Below are 19568 nucleotides of genomic sequence, written 5' to 3'. Positions count from 1 at the left end.
TAGAGAGTACAGAAGTCCCCATGGCAGTGGTTGGGCAGGGCAGTTTTAGCTGGAGATGACAACAAGGGAGACAGGGCCTGGATCATTTCATCTAGAAAAATGATAGGAATATGAAGAATGGATTGAAGGCAGATGAGAATTTTTATAAATCCTATTTTATCCTCAATTTCTACTTCAAAATCACATACTCATCTGGAGAAAAAGTTCCCTACTGGAAACTAGATGCTGAAGGGATTAAGCTGGGACCAGCCTTTGGAGACTGCGAGGCACTGCAGCTACTGCAGACCTCCCTCCGGCCCCTCCCCGTCACACCAAGAGAAATGCTCTCTACTCCCCTCACTCCGCCAATGGGTTACAATGACATTTCATCAGATGATGTGTCAAACCCGTTTCATGAATTCTAGAGTTCAGGATATTCACTTTTATCCTGAATTTCTAAAAAAATTTCTAAAACAGGAGTGTTTTAGAAGCATTACATGGCAACTGCTCCCTTACTTGGTGGACCTCATCAGGCAACCTCAACTATCCCTAGAGTCAGGAAGCACCTTATAAATGTAATGTGTAAACCAAGAGTGTAGCTAATATGATTTCAGTCTCCTAACAGAAACAAGCAGTATGAAATCAAAAGCAGATATAAAAAACTCAAAAAGCACAAATGTCCAGATCATTCAGCTTGGGGGTAAGCATGACCTGAAGGTACATAATTACAACAGAAAGTACTGATATACTGAATTCACCAAAACAGTTTATACTCAGTAGGGAAAAGTTTATTTCATTTGAGAACCTTTAAAAAACAAAATGCTTTGTAGTTAACCTATCTAGAAAATTAACTTATCTGGAACTCCTCTTGACCAAACAAAATGGATAACTGAAGAACTGTTCTACCTACAAAGTTATCAGGTGAAGTCACTAATAGTCAAAGTAGTGTGCTGAATGTTTTACCAACAAAAAGACTAATAGACTAATCTACCACAAAAAGGACAGTGCTACTAACCCTAACCCAGCCACAAGAGACCAGAAAAATGGACTTAAAAAAAAATTTATTCCGATCAGAAATACCAAAAGAAACACGTTAACTCTGAAACATTTAACAGATTTCATTTAAACTCATATAGTCACAAAACTCAAAATATCAAACAAAAACAACCACTTTTAACAATGAAACTTTAAAAAAGGAAACGTGTAGACTCCTCCACAATTTAGGAGCCATTTAGGCAAGCAAATATTCACTATTAGGCAAAAAGACAGCATTAAAAACGGAAAACCCTCAGCGTTAAGGAGAATGCCTATTCAAGTCTTTGATACACATTTATAAGCACGTGAGAAAACAGACTATTTTAAAAGAAACCAAGGCTGAGCGCTTACCCTTTAAATGTGATCTCCCACCTCGCTTCCATCTTGACTGCATGCCCCTCACACGACAGTACTTCATCTACACTGAGAAGTGTTGGTCAACATGATCGGCTTACCGTGAAGCCCTCCGGTACCACCCGTTATCCTCTTATTAAGGTTTGTACAGCCCTGTAACTGAGTATCACCACTGTAATCAAGCCAAGGAATTGCAGGTCTCCAAAGATGATTATATATGCACAATTCTGTCTCATTGCACAGTTCGTAATATATAGCAGGTGATTATATAACCAACCATAAAGTAAGATGAATATTGACTATTGAGACTAAAGCATCAACTTTGTCTCCAACCACAAATGAAACAAAGACACATACATTTGCCACCATACAGAGGTTGAGTTTACTCTGTAGTACAGTCCTGAGGGCTCATACCACTCTAAGGGTGTTACGTATAGAATCCAGAACATATTTCTGGTGGCATCAGAATGAAGTATAGGAGGCAAGACCAGGAGTGCCCTGCGCTCATGAGCTGTCTGTGCCACAGAAAGGCCACTTTTAAAGCTGTGCAGATAAAAGTTATTCACTCATGTTTGCTTTTTCCAAATTATTACCATACTAGTTCACACTGAAGGCAAAAACAATAGTTAGAATCTCTTCCTTACTAATAACACATTTTGACTTCTTTTAAATTTCAGACAAAGCTGTTGGCTACCACAAATTCTGTTGAGTTTTTTGTCAAATTTAAGAAAATATAGGACAACATAAAACCAACCCTGGTAACGTATTTGCAGTTTGGTCTTCAAAAGCTGTAAAAAGTGACAAAGAAATCAAAAAATATAATGAGTTAAAACCATTAAAAAAATATTTGTTTTTAAATGCCACATGTTTGAGACAGCAGAAGAGGAAGCACCCTCCTTCAAATTCTCACTTCACTTGTATTTCACAAAAGTGCTTTAGAATTTAGATTTCTATCACCTACATGGAGTGTAGAGGCAAAAGGAAGCCCCGTGGAACTGAAGGCCAGTGGAGTCTACTCCCAGGGTCAGGGTGTGACCCCAGGCTAACGCACCGGCCACATGCTGAGCACTCAGATATGCCCAGGAGTGCTGGACACACACACACACACACACACACGAGCGAGGGGATCAGACACCAGTGCCTTTGCCACTCGTTCCTGAAACAACCCACTTGAAATCCTGACTCTATTCCATAGGCCAAAGGATGCTACTCTCATTTATTTGGTGTCAAATCCTTGTTTTCTCAAATCCTTACACCTGCACCTTGGTTTCTAAAATTAACGGCCATTTCCAGCACAACGCTGTCAGACAGAGCCTTTGTAAAGCTAGTGAGCTTCACTACTGCCTGGCAAAGGCGTGACAATGCCTCCGAATGCTTCACAGCTGGAAGGAAGATGTTCCTGTCACTTGACCAGCCACCCTGCATTGAGAGGTAAACATCGTTTTTGGACTATCTGTCCAGAAACTGAGTAAACTACCAATTGAGACCCTGACTTTATTTTGGTCAGCATGTGCACAGAGTAACATGCAATTACCCAGAATGATGAAAGACTGGTAATAAAACCCATGTGCTCTGCTCCGTGTCAGATGCTGGAAGGTAATCTTAACTACATAATACTTACAGATGTGGATTTTTAAAAGATCGATAAACCACTTTTCTAGGATGTCTCGTATGTTTTATTAGTTATTCAATTGGTGTATGAGTCACTTTGCCTTATTTATCTGGGAAAAAGTACTGAGTTTTTTTCCCCTTCCCCAGAACACTTAGAAACCAGAAAAAAAATCTGAGGTCCTATTAATAGACTTCCAAAATAAAATTTTATGGAAGCATTTTGTTGTTTTTTTAAAGGGAGTTTCAAGAGAACAGGATACTTGACTATGACAAACTACTACTCAAAGGAAAAACTACCAAAACTCCAAAGCTCTTCACTAAATTGGCAACAATTCAAAGAAGCTGAGCTAAACAGAATTGGATCTGTAATGCAATTACAGGTTTCCCCCGCATTCCTGCGGAACTTTTTGTAAGCCGAAATGGCATAGAATGAGGAAGCAATCACCTTTTCTTGTAAAAGCAAAAATCATCTCTGTATTTCTTTTGGTTAGTGAAAACAGGTACTAGTGTAGGTCTTTTGTAAAAGCGAAGTGGCATAAAGGAAACTCTGGAGAAGTGGGGGATACCTGTAATACGAACCTTCTTAATGGGATGAAACACCTTTAACAAAATTTAAGCCTCCACGTTTTCTGGCAACGAAATAGTGAAATTAATATAAAAATATTTTGGGAAGCTTTAAGGTCATGTTGAGAAATACAGAGAAAACTTTCTACCCTAGAAAGCAAAATGGGAGATGTCATTAGTTGCTTCAGTCTACCACGTCGAAAGAGAAATAATTTGGATAATGACCATCCCAACAGGTGCTTAGTTTCAAAACGAATACAAACAATTTATCATGAAAAACCTACACATAATAAGCTGTTTTTCTTCTCTCTTCTGCTCCTTTTTCCTACCATGTATATGTTTTAAGTTAACAAAAACTACCCTTTGTAACTCCTCCTAAAAGCAGAGAAGAAATGGAGTAATAGAAGTAAGCCTGAGAAATCATGGGACCCTAAGAGCCTTTCCTCTGGCTGGTCATGGCCACTTATGCTTCAATACAGAAGATTTGTGGAAAAAAGTATCATATATCTTGGCTGTTAGTTTCCTTGTCAAAAGCCATCAGATAGACAGCTATTAACCAGGCAATTAGCCTAAAGTTCTCAGATAATGATTAAAAAAAGTACTAACACTGTCCCCCCCAAAATCCCCCCAAAACCTTAAATTTTCCTACTGAAACCTTTTATTCTGAATTTGTTGGTGCTTAAGAAAAACAGCTTTGCCCGTAATTCACTGTGCCCTGGACTTAGGACACCAACTTGTATTTGGCCAATTAGAAACAAGGCCAAACTGCATTCTTCTTAGGTCTATTCAGTTGATTAATGGCACTTAACTGATTTCTTTCATATAATCTTTAACAAGAACTCATAAGTCGCATTAATTATGCCCCAAGAGATGAGGGATCGATGGTAATTCAGATGGGCACCTCTGAAAAGATTTGTCAGTTTCCTGTCCCGTTCTAGCCAGATTTTTTGGAAAACCTTAGGGAAAGACTGAAATTCCCCACCAATCTGAGATTGCATGCGAGTTTTTACAACATTAACTGGAAAAAACAAGATCCCCAACATGGCACCCAACAGGCCCCCGCAGATAAAATCATTGACCAAATGAGCACCGTGGGTTGTTGCTGTAGGCAGGTACTCCTTGATGGGACCTCGAAGGCTAAAAAAAAGGACATTGCTGAATCCGTTACGGAAAAGAACAGGCACCAAGCCTCGATAATACTCTCTAATTCCATGGCATTTCAGTGCTTTGAAAGCCTGATAAGTGTTTGTAAATTTGTCATGATGCTTGTGGTCTTGAAGCAATGTTTGAACTCTTTCCAATGGAGTGAAAATTGCTTCTGTCGTTCCTGCAAGTACTGCGGCCAGGCTACAGGTTGCAAACTCTGGGGTACTGACATGCTTACGGAGAAGGCAAGATAAATCCTCATACAGACCAAACATAAGTGCCAGTGTAGTCGTCTTCTGCATTAAAGGGGGAAGGATTCCGCGATACAAATTTCGAAACCCATCCCTCCTCAACTGAAGTACTGCATCCCGGGTTTTGATTCCATACAGCTGTTGCCGAAAGAGGACCTTCTGAATGGGAAATGTGATGGCTATATTGTTGAAAGCCGCACAGCAGCCACACAAGTAATGCTTCATTTCACTAACATTTGCAATATGAGGTGCTATATCTTGCTTTGAAGATGTTAGGATTGGTGGCCTCTTTTCATGAGCTTCTGAATCCATCGTGTTGCTTAAGATCTTCTTCGGGAAGGATTTTTTTAACCTACAAATAATAAAATGATAATAGGTAAACCTTTATATACAGTGCTAAACATATGAAAATTTCCCCTAATCCTTCCTCCAATTTCTGGACTCTATTACATTTTTCCCTTTTAAACTAGATCACTGTTTCTTTAAGTATTTTTGGAGGGCCCTGAGGCCCTTTCAGTAGTCCAGGAGGTCCTCCCCTTTCCAACTACATATCCATGTGAGGCTGGATTTTCTGCATATACTTCAACTAAAACAATTTATCACAACAGAACAAATGCAGAGGTAGATATGAGACTCCACCAACCTTTTAAGTCAGACATTAAACAGACTTACAAAACTGTAAAACATACTTATTAATTTTTTAGGGGGGAAATAATTATTTTTCATGAAAATGTGTTGATTATATTAACATGTAATGGGTTTATCATTTTGTTAAAGTGAATTAATAAATATTTTAAAATTTTGTTTTTATTTCTAAGACCATGAATATTAATCCATACAAATAAAGGCTCTTTGGGGTCCACAAAAATTTTTTAAGTGTAAAGCGGTCCTGAGACCCAAAAATTTGAGAACCACTGGACTAGTTCATATGTAATGCCTACACTACATAATGGTACATGCTATTATCCTTCTGAAACAAAGTCCTCTCATGAGAAAAAGAAGAGCAAGACATACACTCAGTCATTCTGTTCACTAACACTTACTTAGTATCTACTGTAAACTAGGCCCTCTGCTAAGTGCTAGAGAGTCAAAGACAAGGAACTTGCAATCTAACAGAAGGCTCTGCCAAGGTCTACAATCACTCCACAGTGTAAGTCCTTCCATGATAAATATATACTATGGGAACACAGGTAAGGGACAGTGAGCACACACTCTGTGAGGTGGAGGCTGGGAGAACAGGCTCAAGGAAGGCCTGCAGGTATATACTAAGCACAATTTTCACGTATTTAATTCTCAAAACAACTCCATAAAGTAAACATTATTTTCCCAGTTTTACAAATGGAAAAACCAATACTCATCTTCATCCAAGGTAGTTAGTAACTGGTGGAGCTGGCATCTTGAAATGAAGTCTGCCTCCAGAGTTCATGTTCCTGCTGTCATACCACAGATGGCAATGACTTTGGGAGGATGCCCTGGGACAAAGAGTGGCCGTACCAGACCATGCTGAAAAAGATTTGAAGCCTAAATACACAGGCTTAGCCCACTTAGTGGAATGAAGGCAAGGTCCTACCCCTAGAATACATCTGCTTTTTAAAATGGCAAGATCAGTCCTTGCCAGTCATCTATAACCTGATTAAAAACAAGCAAAGGACTTAACAGACACTTCTCCAAAGAAGATGTACAAATGGCCAACGGACATATGAAAAGATGCTCAACATCACTTATTATCAGAGAAATGCAAATGAAAACCTCATACCCATTAGGACAGCTACTATTAAAAAAAAAAAAAAGAAGAAAATAACAAGTGTTAGTGGGGATGTAAAATGATGCAACCACTATGGAAAAACAGTCTGGCAGTTCTTCAAAAAATTAAAAATAGAACTACCATACAATACCATCACCAATCCCACTTCTGGGTATATATCCAAAAGAATTTACTGTAGGGTCTCCAAGAGATATCTGCACATCCAAGTTCACAGCAGAACTATTCACAAATAGCCAAGAGGTGAAAGCACCCCAAGTGTCCACTGATGAACGAATGGATAAACAAAACATGGTATGTACGTACAACAGAACATTATGTGGCCTTAAAAAGGAAGGAAATCCTGTCACATGCTACAACATGGATGAACCTTGAGGACAAGTGAAATAAGCCAGTCATAAAGTGGCAAATAGAGTGTAATTCCACTTATATGAGGTACCTAAAGTAGTCAAATTCATAGAGATGAATAGCGGTTATTATCAGGGGTTGGGGGAGGTGGGAACAGAGTTATTGTTTAATGGGTATAGTTTCAGTTCTGCAAGATGAAAAATTTCCGGAGATCTGTTTTATAACAATGTAAATATACTTAATGTTACTGAACTTACACTTAAAATTGGTTAAGATGGTAAATCTTATGATTTTTAATTTTTTTTTTAAATTTATTAATTTTTTTTTTGGCTGTGCTGGGTCTTCATTGCTGCACACGGACTTCTCCTAGTTGCAGCGAGCGGGGGCTACTCTTTGTTGTGGTGCGCGGGCTTCTCATTGCGGTGGTTTCTTTTGTCGCGGAGCACAGGCTCTAGGGCACGTGGGCTTCAGTAGTTGCGGCGCATGGGATCAGTAGTTGTGCCTCGCGGGCTGTAGGGCGCAGTCTCAGTAGTTGTGGTGCACGGGCTTAGTTGCTCCATGGCATGTGGGATCTTCCCAGCCCAGGGCTCGAACCTGTGTCCCCTGCATTGGCAGGTGGACTCCCAACCACTGCACCACCAGGAAAGTCCCTGATTTTTTTTTTTAACCACAGTTTCAATTATAAATAAATAAGAACAAAATAAGTCAGGTAAACCATCTAGCTCTTTGACTTATGACAAAAACAAACAAAAAACAAGTTCCTTTTTTTCCCCCTCCCCATACACACACGCTGCTGTAAACCGCTAAGCATCAGGACAAAAGGTGTTAAAGAGAAATGTCATCATGTGAAGGTAGAGCAGAGTGAGGCACATAATCAGAAAGCATCAGTTCTTGAGGAGCTTATATGTGCAGGAGCCACAGACATGTAACATAAAATATGGAACACACATACGACTCTAATTTTCCTTCTAGAAATATAGCCTAGGGAAATAATTATTAACAAGAGAGGTACATAAAGACTCAATTATAGGACAATTACAACGCTCTTAACAGAAATACAGAGTAAAAATTAAATGCGCAACAGTAAGGGACACACTGCATACATGAAGATGTAGCCACCTGATGGGATGTCATATAGGTACTAAAAATAAAGGAGTATTTATATTTAAGGTTCAGTATATTAATTTTGAATTTTTAATGGTATTAATGAAGTTTCAGATAGCAGTGAGTCCTTTTTATGATCAATAAAGTGTTACAGAAGAAAAAATAAAGGAGAATATTTTTATTGACATGGCACAATCCTGTTTTTATCAATATACATATAGAAAAGCCAAAGTAAGTAGTTTACATTTTCTAATTTCATAATAATGCTGTATTTTCCTTTTCTATATTTTTCAAGTTGAATTTGTCTCAATTTACTGTCTTCAAAAGTTGGAGACTGACAAAACTAAGGTCTAATCAGGACAAGGCAAACAGTGACAGAAAGGATGTGACAATGCTCCCAAGTGAACAAGGCAAATTGCTGTACCTCTGAGGCTGCTTCCAGTTACAATGGGCCAAGGCCACCCACCCTGCACTGGGGCAGAAGTCAGCTGAAGAGTACAGTGCACCGGGTCCCACTGCTGTTCTGGGGACACAGTGAGCACTGTACTGTTTTTTGTATTTGCTTCATTCAGACTTACAGTATAACATTATCAAGAAGATTTTCATTTACTTTTGTTGGGAATTTCTTCTTCTTTGCCTGCTTTTACACTGGCCTCCTCAGTATACTAAGAGATTTTAATTCAACCAACTTATTCAACTCCTGTAATGTTCAGAGATTAGAGATAAAAGGACGCTGGCCTCGGGAGATACGACATGCAAACAACTGGACCACAGTGTGGTAAATGCAACCACAGAAATACACAGAAGGTATAAAGGCCCCACAGAGGAAGGGGTCATTAATTAGCTGTCTGGAGGGAAAGACAGGGGGGTCTGTGACCTCTGGGCAGGGCTCTGAAAGGTGAATAGGACTCTGGATGTACCTAAGGGTGGGGCACCTTTTAGCCAAAGCAGCACAGGCTAAGGTGTAGGCCCCGTGTCAAAGGAGCAGCAGCATCACATTCCTGAGGAGGGTGTCTGGCTGGAGCTTAATGTGGGTGCGAGATGGATGGGCGGCAGACAATGATGGAAAAGCAGGCTAGGACCTGCATCACCAGAGACCCTCAGGATGATCCCAAGACCCTGATGCTACTAGGTACTATTTTTTTCCTTTCTCATGGGAAGCTAATAGAAACAAATTATTTTCCTTAGGCATGTTACACCTAGATCTGTGTGCCCTTTTCCCAGAAGACAGACTATATTAAGAAGAAAATGTAACATCTGTACACTCTAGCCCAATGCTGCTTTGTCTGTAGTTGGAGCTGGCTTGCTATCACATTTCTATTAGAAAAGATAAACATGCCCTCAGTTCAGAAGAATTATGCCTGGAAACCACTGCAGGCCTGAAATCTGCCATAAGGAAGGTAATAAAAGGGGTCAGGAATCTTCTCCCCACTGTCACCTGGTCACACCTGTAGAACTAGACAGGATCAGAGCCCCAACCTTTCACTGTCCACCCCCAACACCAGGGCAGCCACACTACCCCTGGGCACCAAAACTGTGTTCATTTGAATTAACCTCAACTTTGGCAGAGGCTGGAGGAGTGGGACTTGTCTCTAAATGCTGCTTAGCACTATCATGATGGGGAATAAAGGGACAGTAAAACACTTTCCCCTGACATTCTAAAAATTTGTTCCACTGCAATTTAAATAATCAAAGGAAGGCCCGGCTCAGAGAGAGGAATTATTTCTAACTTTGGCAGGTATTAAAGCAGTTAGATTATGAAGTCACCAAAATGCTTCACCAAGAGGCCAGAATCCCTGGAGCTGGGCCGCTCGTAGATCCAATAAAACAACAAATGAATCATTTAAACGGAAATTCACAAAATAAATGTGTATTACTTTAGAAAAAGTTACACATTAAATTTACACATTAAAAATACATTTAATAGAGCAGGACTTCCCTGGTGGCGTAGTGATTAAGAATCTGCCTGCCATTCCTTGGTGGCGCAGTGGTTAAGAATCCACCTGCCAATGCAGGAGACACGGGTTTGAGCCCTGGTCCGGGAAGATCCCACGTGCTGCGAAGCAACTAAGCATGTGTGCCACAACTACTGAGCCCGCGAGCCACAACTACTGAGCCCGTGTGCCTCAACTACTGAAGCCCACGCGCCTAGAGCCCGTGCTCCCAACGAGAAGCCACCACAATGAGAAGCCTGTGCACCACATCGAAGAGTAGCCCCCGCTTGCAGCAATGAGAAAAGCCCTCATGCAGCAACGAAGACCCAGTGCAGCCAAAAATAAAATAAAATAAATAAATTCATATTAAAAAAAAAAAAAGAATCTGCCTGCCAATGCAGGGGACACAGGTTTGAGCCCTGGTCCAGGAAGATCCCACATGCCACAGAGCAACTAAGCCCGCGCACCTAGAGCCCATGCTCTGCAACAAGAGAAGCCACCGCAATGAGAAGCCCACAAACCGCAACGAAGAGTAGCCCCCGCTCACTGCAACTAGAGAAAGCCCGTGCGCAGCAGCAAAGACCCAACGCAGCCAAAAATAATTTAAAATAAAGAAAATGAAATAATGCTATTTGCAGCAATGTGGATGACCCTAGAGATGATCATACTAAGTGAAGCAAGTCAGAAAGGGAAAGACAAATACCATTTGATATCACTTATACGTGGAATCTAAAATATGATACAAATGAACTTGAACTTATCTACCAAATAGAAACAGACACAGACATAGAGAACAGACTTATGGTTGTCAAGGGGAAGCGGGTTGGGAGAGGGATGGAGTGGGTGTTTAGGATTAGCAGATGCAAATTATTATATAGAGAATGGATAAACAACAAGGTCCTACTCTATGGCACAGGGAACTATATTCAATATCCTGCGATAAACCATAATGAAAAAGAATGCATATATGTATAACTGAATCACTATGCTGTACAGCAGAAATTAACACAACACTGTAAATCAACCATGCTTCAATAAAATAAACTAAAAAAAGACATTTAAAAAAGATGTATATTTTTTTAAGAGAAAAATAAAATTGTAAATTAATTAAATACACATACATCCTCTCCTCCAGGCTCACTGTCCCAACCCAGGTCCTCTTCACCTCCTGCCTGACTACTGCCAAAGGCTCCTTACTACTAAGTCCGACTCTAGTCACACACTCCATCCCATCCCCACCAACCTAACCATCATCTAAAAAATACACAAAAAGGGCTTCCCTGGTGGCACAGTGGCATGTGGGAACTTCCCAGACAGGGCTCGAACCCGTGTCCCCTGCATTGGCAGGATTCTTAACCACTGCGCCACCAGGGAAGCCCAGGAATACATTTTAATTTGATAGCTACGGCCAATTGCCTCCAGGAAACTTACTGTGATTTATATTTCCATTAAGTGTATGCCAGTCCCAGTTGCCCTACCATTTACAGCACCAGGTATTAAACAGTAATTTCTGGGGCTTCCCTGGTGGTACAGTGGTTAAGAATCTGCCTGCAAATGCGGGGGAAATGGGTTCGAGCCCTGGTCCAGGAAGATCCCACATGCCATGGAGCAACTAAGCCGTGCGCGCCACAACTGAGCCTGCACTCTGGAGCCCGCGAGCCATAACTGCTGAAGCTCGTGCACCTAGAGACCGTGCTCCACAACAAGAGAAGCCACTGCAGTGAGAGGCCCATGCACCGCAGCGAAGAGTGGCGCCCGCTCGCCACAACTGTAGAAAGCCCAGGCGCAGCAATGAAGACCCAACACAGACATACATACATACAATACATATACATACGTACATACATACATAATACAATTCAGCATTTTTTATTGACCATTTGAATTTCTTTTAGTACTGTAAAATTTCACATTATCCATTTTTCTGTAGGCACTTTGTTTTTTTCCTTGTTGATTTGGAAAATTTCTTTGTGCACGAAGAAAATCAATCCTAGTTATATTAATCAAGTTGTGGCATATACTTTCCCTACTTTGTATCATTTTTGTGATGAAGTTCCTAATATGGATATGAATTCTATTGATCTTGGCTTCTAGGTTTTGTGTCCTTCATTATTCCAAAATTATAAACAAGTAATCCATGCTTCCTTCTACAACTTCTATGGTTTCATTTACCATCTGTACTTTAATTTCTCTGGAATTACAGTATAAGGAATGAAGCAAAGATAAGAGATTGCCTAGAAACTGACTGATGAGCCTTCTTTTCCTCACTGGTTAGCATCATCTAAATACTCACAAGCACCTGCATTTACTTCTGCACTCCACTCTGTTCCACAACAGCCTTGTATTTCTTCTCTAGGTACAACTGATTTTAACCTACTGTAGCATCAGAGTAGATTTCATCAACTAGTAGGGCTTTCCCTTTTACTCTTGTCAGAATCATCAGTTTTCCGGGCTCTTACACTTTTCCAGATAAACTTTAATGTATTTTTGTCATATTCCTCCCAAAAATCTTGGTATTTTACAGCAGAAGTGACTTTATAAATTTAAAGTACTGTCACTTTTTCAAAATTGAACCTTAAAAAAAAATTGTACCTTACTTTACAAGGATGTGATATCTTCCTGTTTACTTGTTTCTTTTCACAAACCTTAGCATTTAAAATTTTTTTCATATAGACCTTGAAAGGTATTTTACCTTTTCAGTCCCTATTATGAAAGGGTTGTTTTCTTCCAATTAATTTTCTAACTGCTTTTTGTCTGCATATGAAAAAGCTACCAATTCCTGTGTATTAAAGTTAGAAGCAGCCCATAGTCCCCTATTTCTCAGTTTTTTGGTGGATTTGCTTGTTTCTACTATATATCACAAATAATTTTGCCTTCTCCTTTACAGTATGCCTCTTTCTTTCTTCTTATTGGATTGGCATATACCTCCTGAACATAATTAAATTATGGTAATAGTAAACATCCTTATACTTTGACATCTGTGACAACTCCACAGGGATTAACTGTGAAGCATGACACTGGCTTTTGGTTTGAGGAGGAAGTTCTTGTCATCTGAGTGTTCATAATCCAAGTCCTAGCAGTTTCAAGTTTACAGAGGGAAACAAGTTATCATGACACAAAAATATTCACTGATCAATTGGCCCATATAAAATTTGTTCCCTCTCAAGTAATATTCCCTGTTTGCCATCTATCCCTGCCCATCTTTAGGATTGTTCTGCAAACTTGAAGTGGAGCATGTCTTCCCAGTACTATCATACAATTTCATCTGACAAATTACACTATAACTCCCAAAACTTCATTCTGCATTCATTCTAAGAATCAGTATATCTGCAATTATAATTGAAGTCCCTGCCCCCTGTTTTTCCCATTAAAAATTGATTCCATTTTTCTAGTACTAATGGTCAACTGATGATAAGGGTCTCTTAGAATTTCCAAACACAGGAGGGATATACATTGATTCCTGTTTTACCACCACCTCCACCCCCACTGCCACTAAGTCAGGAATCTATCTTGAACTTTGGTCAGATGCTTTTAGGAAGCTACTAAGAAGATCATATGGATACTGGAAACAGAGCCAGTGTAACATTTAACAGATACAGTTAATTGCCTGGGTTCAAATTCTGGCTCCACTACAAATCTATTGTGTGACCTTCAGCAAGTTACTCAATGTCTCTGTGGCTTAGTTTCCTCGTTTATAAAATAAGAATGTTACCTACCTCATAGGCCGGCCAATTAACTGAATTAATACATGTGAAGCCCCCAGGAAAGTAGTCTACAGCACAGCAGGTGGCTCAACAAGGATAAACTATTATTATTGTTCTTTTCTGATGTATTTATTTGGTGTATACGTTAGTGTATTTCTCGCCCTTGCAATATGGAGGTGAATCCTACTTGGCCACAGTGAAATATTCCTTTAATGTATCACTAAATACAGTTTGCTAACATTTTATTTTAAAATTTCACATCACTATTCATAACATACCAAGTTTCCAATTTCAGTACTATCTTCATGTCAAGTTCAGGTGTCAATGTTCCACTGGCTTTGTAAAAGAAATCTGTCATTTTTCCTTCTTTAAGCTGGTGAACAATTTAAATCTTATAATTATCTTTTTCTTGAAAGTTAAAAGAATTCACCTGAAACACCATCTGGGACTGGTGTTTTGGGGGATGGTAGCTTTTTGATAACTTCCTCAATTTCTTCCATTGTTAGGTCTGTTAGGTTCTCTCTTCTGGAGTCAACTCTGATAACTGGATTTCCTTTAAAAAAAAAAAAAAGTCTGGTTTATTTATATAGTCTTATAAAGCACTTGCTGTTTTAAAAAAACACTTCTAATCTTGTGTGCCTATATTCCCTTTTTTCTTGAGCAGGGTAGTCAGTTTACCTAATTCACATTCCTATCATCCCAGCAAAGAACCAGTTCTTTTTTTTTTTTGGGTACACGGGCCTCTCACTGTTGTGGCCTCTCCCGTTGCAGAGCACAGGCTCCGGACGCGCAGGCTCAGCAGCCATGGCTCATGGACCCAGCCGCTCCGTGGCATGTGGGATCCTCCCGGGCCAGGGCACGAACCCGCCGCGTCCCCTGCATCTGCAGGCAGACCCTCAACCACCGCGCCACCAGGGAAGCCCAGAACCAGTTCTTAAATTTACCAATTTTACTATTTTTCAGTTTTTAAATTTGTTTTTCCTCTTTATCATCTCATTTCTCCTGCTTTGTCTGGGTTTGTTTTCTTCTAATTTATTGAAGGGAAATTTCTTATTTTTATTTATTCTTTGTTTCATAATTTGAGTGTTTAAGGGTATATATTTTGCTTTAAGCAAAACCTTAACTATTACTTTGTAATACATTCCATGGAGCATTTTGGTCTAATTGGCAGTCACCTTACCATCTGTACCATCTTGTGTTTCTTCACCACAGTGGCTTTGACCTGGAGTGATATGCACCCTTTCCAGAGTCCAAGCCTGTTTAGGCTCCGGACATCGCAGCACATCCTTAATTTATGCTCAGGAGAAGAGCATCTTTCTCGTGGCCCACAGGAAAGATCCTGCAGGGATGGACCCTGATATCTGGCAACTAGCCTCCAGTCTTAAAAGGTTTGATGACAAATACACCTTGAGGTTGACCTTCATCAGTGGCAGAACAAAGCAGCAGCAGGCAGCCAAGTTCACCAAGTCCATTGCTAAGTTTTTTGACCACAGTAGGACACTGGTCATGGACGCATACGAGCCTGAAGTATCCAGGCTCCGTAACAGTCTCACCCCAGAAAGAAAAATAAAATCGCCACTTCTAAAAGCAGCCATCTTTCTGCTGGATCATGCTGAAATACAGGGTGAGGGGGAAAGAAACTGAGATCTTAAAATGAAGAAAGAAAGAAATGTTAAAAATGTCCCTGTTCTGTTCTGAACTTTTAGTCCATCCAGGAAAAATGGTATTTTCCAGCACAGATATGAGAAGCTGTAGCTCTGATATCTAGGTGGGACCTCCCTAACCTGCTGACCCCATTGTTCTGACGTGCTTTTCTAGAAAAGCATTTTTCCTAAAAGCTGTATAGACTTCCTCAACACCTGAAGCACTTCATGTAGTATTAGCATTGTGCCAAGGAGCATTTGAAGACTCAATTTTTAAACTTGTTAACCTGTTGCTGACTAATTGAACTAACTCCCTTTCAACAGCTGTTTCCCTTAATTCAGATACAACTCCTTATGTATGATAGCTGTCCTTCACACACAGCTTTTGTGGGTATGCATAAATCTGACTTAGGGAGAATTGAAAAAACAAACCAAAAAAACCCCACAGCTTTTTAATTTGTTTAAAACAGACATTCTGTCTGTTACATTTTGTGCTGTTAACCAGTGAAAGGAATCAATGGCATTTTAAGAAAAATTGTTCTATAAATGCTTGAGAAGTTTGCCAGGGTACAAAGTTTGATAATTATTAATCAGTCTTCTACATTCTTACTTCTTATCATTTTAGCTGCCAGACAGGAGTTTAAACTCTTATCAGTACTATACTTGCCAATCTAAGATTAACCAACATTTAAAAACAATTTAGCATAGAAATACTTTATGTAATGCTTTGCTCTTCTTCAGTTTCAGGACTAAATGTTAAAATCAACAGAAATATCCAGATTTATGTGTTATTATACCATAACACGTTGTGACAATTTATGAATGTAAAAGTTTCATTTTTACATACTAAACACATAACAATATACTTTAAATTATAAAGTCACTACCTACCAGCTGTTTAACAATATATGTTCCTTGATAATACAAACCAAGTTACTTATACACTTGAACAACAAAATTTTGTCCATGTTCACTTTTAATTTTTACTAGAATGGCACTTGCATTACTTTCCAAAATTTTGCAAATTAAAGTTACTTCAACTAGTTTTGTCATGACTCTTTCGGTCTGTTATTAAACAGATAGAAAACTGTGGCTAACAGAAGTTAGCCAGTCATTTATTGACCGCTGTACTGAACTATTCTAAGAAATTTAAAGAACATTAGTGTACATTTAGGGTCTCAGATTTTTAAAAACAGGCCTGGACATAGGAAAAAGGAATGTAATGAAACCTTTCCAGACTTCACAGATTTAAAGCTTTCTCCCTCATTTTGCCCTACACACCAGGATCGTGTGAATAGGTTCTTAATTTGGCAAAAGAACAAAGGCTAGTGTGCACAGTATTCTGTAGCAGTGGACTTTAAAATTTTTCATGTTTATTCTGTGAACACTAAATTTCTTTGCTAAACTTTTCTCTATATTTAAATTCTTTAACATGGATAATAATTCTTTGCAATTTATTGCAAAATTTATCTACCATAACTTTACATTTGTTTGCTACCTAAAACACTCAACCTATGTCAACATTAGGAAGCAAAGTTAATTAAGCTGACTTTCAAGCAACTCCAAGAGTCAAACTTCTGTGGCATAAGAAAACAGTGTAAAGTCTAAATGCTCACTGTAATTTATAGCCCACGTGGTTAAGACCGAGATGTGATCCATCACAAAGGTCTCTGCGCAAAAACTGAGGAGAAAGCAATTGTATTTCTCAAAGGATGTTAACTCCCACAAGTCAGCAGGTCTGAGTCAGCATTCAGGACAAGATTAAACTCGGTTCTAGTCCTAGATAGGACACTATCTTGCTACTATAAATACAAAGCAAAGTCTACAATTTAAAAATCCATTTCTCTGGGCTTACTTTAATCTACCAAAGGAGAGACCAGACAAGTCCACTCCTCTTAAAGGTAACAGCTTGTGATCTTTCCCCGAGATGCACTCAAGGTGACTCCAGATCCAAAGCGCCAGACCTGTGCTCTGGAACCACTAGCGGACCTGACCGATCCTAGCACCTTTTGATTTTATGGAATCCTTCCGAAACAAGGTCAGAGGAAGCTCAGACTAGCAAGGGCACTACACAGTTATTTAAGGTTTTCTGTTTCACAGCTTGCAGGTAGAGAAACAGAAGGTGGGGATTAAGACCAGACGTGTACAGCTCTAAGGAGCAAAAAAAAAAAAAAAAAAAAGGGTAAATATAGCTGAGGCATTGACACGCTCCACCTAGATAAGCTTAACACTAAATAATTGGTACAGAGATTTTCAATTAACAACAATGCCCCCCGCATCTCCAAAAAAAGCACTGTACCACCGAGTTTCCCACAACGCGAAGCAACATGGTGTCGCAGAATAACCATTGTCTGGCTGTGTGGCTGAACTTACCGCTCTCCAGGCGTCCATTTCCCCTGTCTGTAGTGAGGGGGAGGGGAGGGTGGCGGACGGGGTCGACCAGGCCCCTTCCGTCCCGGACATTCAACGGAGCCAGGGGTCCCGGTATCCCAGACCCCGAGGGGGCAGGCGCCCTTCCGCGGTCCCAACGCTGCTCTCCCGGGCTGCAGGCAAAGCCCGGCCCCTCCCCGCCCCGCTCTCGATGCGCGCCGGGAGGCACCTTCCTTCCCGGGGCGCGCCCAAATGAACGCACTGCCTCCTCCGCCGGAAAAGCTCGTTCCGGCAGTCGGACGGCGCTCACGGCCCAGCGAAGCCCGGCAGCGGGCGGCAGAGCTGGGAGGCAAGAGCTGGGCCCTGCGGCTGCAGGTCCCACCCGGGATGGCGCGCGCGGGAACGGCGGGGTGTACTGCGGCGGGGCGCACTGCGAGCGCGCGCGCGCCCGCGGAGGCGGGGGGGTGGGGGGTGAGTCCTCAACGGCCGCGCCAGAGGGCCGTGCAGGCGGCCTCCTCAGACCCTCCTTCGTGCTTCCACTCACTCCACGCGCAGGCCGGGGGAGCCCCGTGCTTTCCTCTCGGCCGCTTCCTGTACTCACCCATCGCCGCGGGCGCCAGGCTCCACGCCCGGTAGCGGCCCGCCTGCAGGCTGGCGAGCCCGCGAGCCACCGAGCCGGCGCAGGCGCAGACCTTGACCGACCCGAGCTCAGGGCGGAGCGTGACGCGCTCTATGCCGCCGAGCCCGGTCACGTGAGGGAGACGCCACCGCGCCGCCTCTCTCTAAACCCGCGGAGGGTCGAGTGACGCCGGCCAACTCCTGGCAGCGGTTCGGCGCGGCAGGGCAGGTGTAGGGTCACCCATCACACCTGTTGTCAGGCTTTCGGGTTCCACTTGCTGGAATGCCGTACCTTTGGTGCCGTACGGTGGCCTTGCCGTGCCAGAAACAGCCAACGCGTACTCTAGTGCGTAGGCTGCGGGAGGACCACTGGGAAGTGATAGTGTGGGTGGCAAGCGCACGTGCGCCTAGGCCCTGAAAGGCCCCGCCTCGCTTCCCTTTGTATCCTTAGTTAGATTTCATCAAACCCTCGGAGTGACCTTGTGTCAGCTACTGATCCTGCAGTTCACAGAACACCTGTGTGTGCTTTAGAATATACAAATCATTAAAAAACCCTGTTTCTTTTCAGTCTCAGACAACTTGCACGTCTTGGACTTCACTGCACCCGGAGTTAGGAGGCCTAGGTCAAGTCATAGCCCTGACCCTTGCTGGGAGTGACCTCGGACAAGTCACTGTCCCCTGAGCCCCAGATCTCTGACAAGTAACGCCGGCCTTGCATGCATCCTTTGGCCCTTGTAAGAATCACTGAGAATAATGATCTGACTCTAACTTATAAACTGGAAGGCACACAGATGTGAGGTGTTGAAGGAAACGGAAAGGTCAGCCTGGAGAGCAACAGCGAGGCTCCTCAGGAGGCTCATCAAATATGTGAAGTGTATGCGCTTTACTTGGGATTAGTCCAATAAGCAACTCCACTGGAGTGAAATACGGTATGGCTATAGGTGGGTGGCTCTCCCGGCCCACTTCCCCTGAGAGCACTTTGTAGATATTGACTCCAAAATTTTGTCTCATCTGCTTGAGCTGGCCTGATTAACTGCTTCTTGGGGTGTGAGACATCATGCTACCTAATTTCAGCAAATGTTCTGCTGAGGTACCTACTGTGTGCCATTGTGTTCTCTTCGGGGAACTTAGAGTCCAACGAAGGA

At 41.5% G+C, this 19568-nt stretch overlaps 1 protein-coding gene across 2 annotated transcripts; it reads right to left on the bottom strand.

The window, feature by feature from the left end:
• Positions 1-1023: 1023 nt before the first annotated feature.
• SLC25A51 (solute carrier family 25 member 51) lies at positions 1024-18554 on the bottom strand. Of its 2 annotated transcripts, XM_067743903.1 has the most exons (4): positions 18407-18554; positions 14223-14345; positions 14071-14128; positions 1024-5292 (listed from the first exon to the last, which is right to left on the bottom strand). In XM_067743903.1, the coding sequence occupies exons 1-4, from the start codon at positions 18408-18410 to the stop codon at positions 4362-4364; spliced, it is 1116 nt and encodes a 371-aa protein (XP_067600004.1). In that variant the 5' UTR covers positions 18411-18554; the 3' UTR covers positions 1024-4361. The 2 variants fall into 2 exon arrangements, with proteins under 2 accessions (XP_067600004.1, XP_067600003.1); XM_067743902.1 differs by lacking the exons at positions 14071-14128; positions 18407-18554.
• Between the last annotated feature and the right edge of the window lie 1014 nt (positions 18555-19568).

The sequence above is a fragment of the Pseudorca crassidens genome, chromosome 7, assembly GCF_039906515.1.
Source record: "Pseudorca crassidens isolate mPseCra1 chromosome 7, mPseCra1.hap1, whole genome shotgun sequence".
In the NCBI taxonomy this organism is placed as follows: Eukaryota; Metazoa; Chordata; class Mammalia; order Artiodactyla; family Delphinidae; genus Pseudorca; species Pseudorca crassidens.
This window is presented reverse-complemented; position numbering and strand designations above follow the sequence as displayed.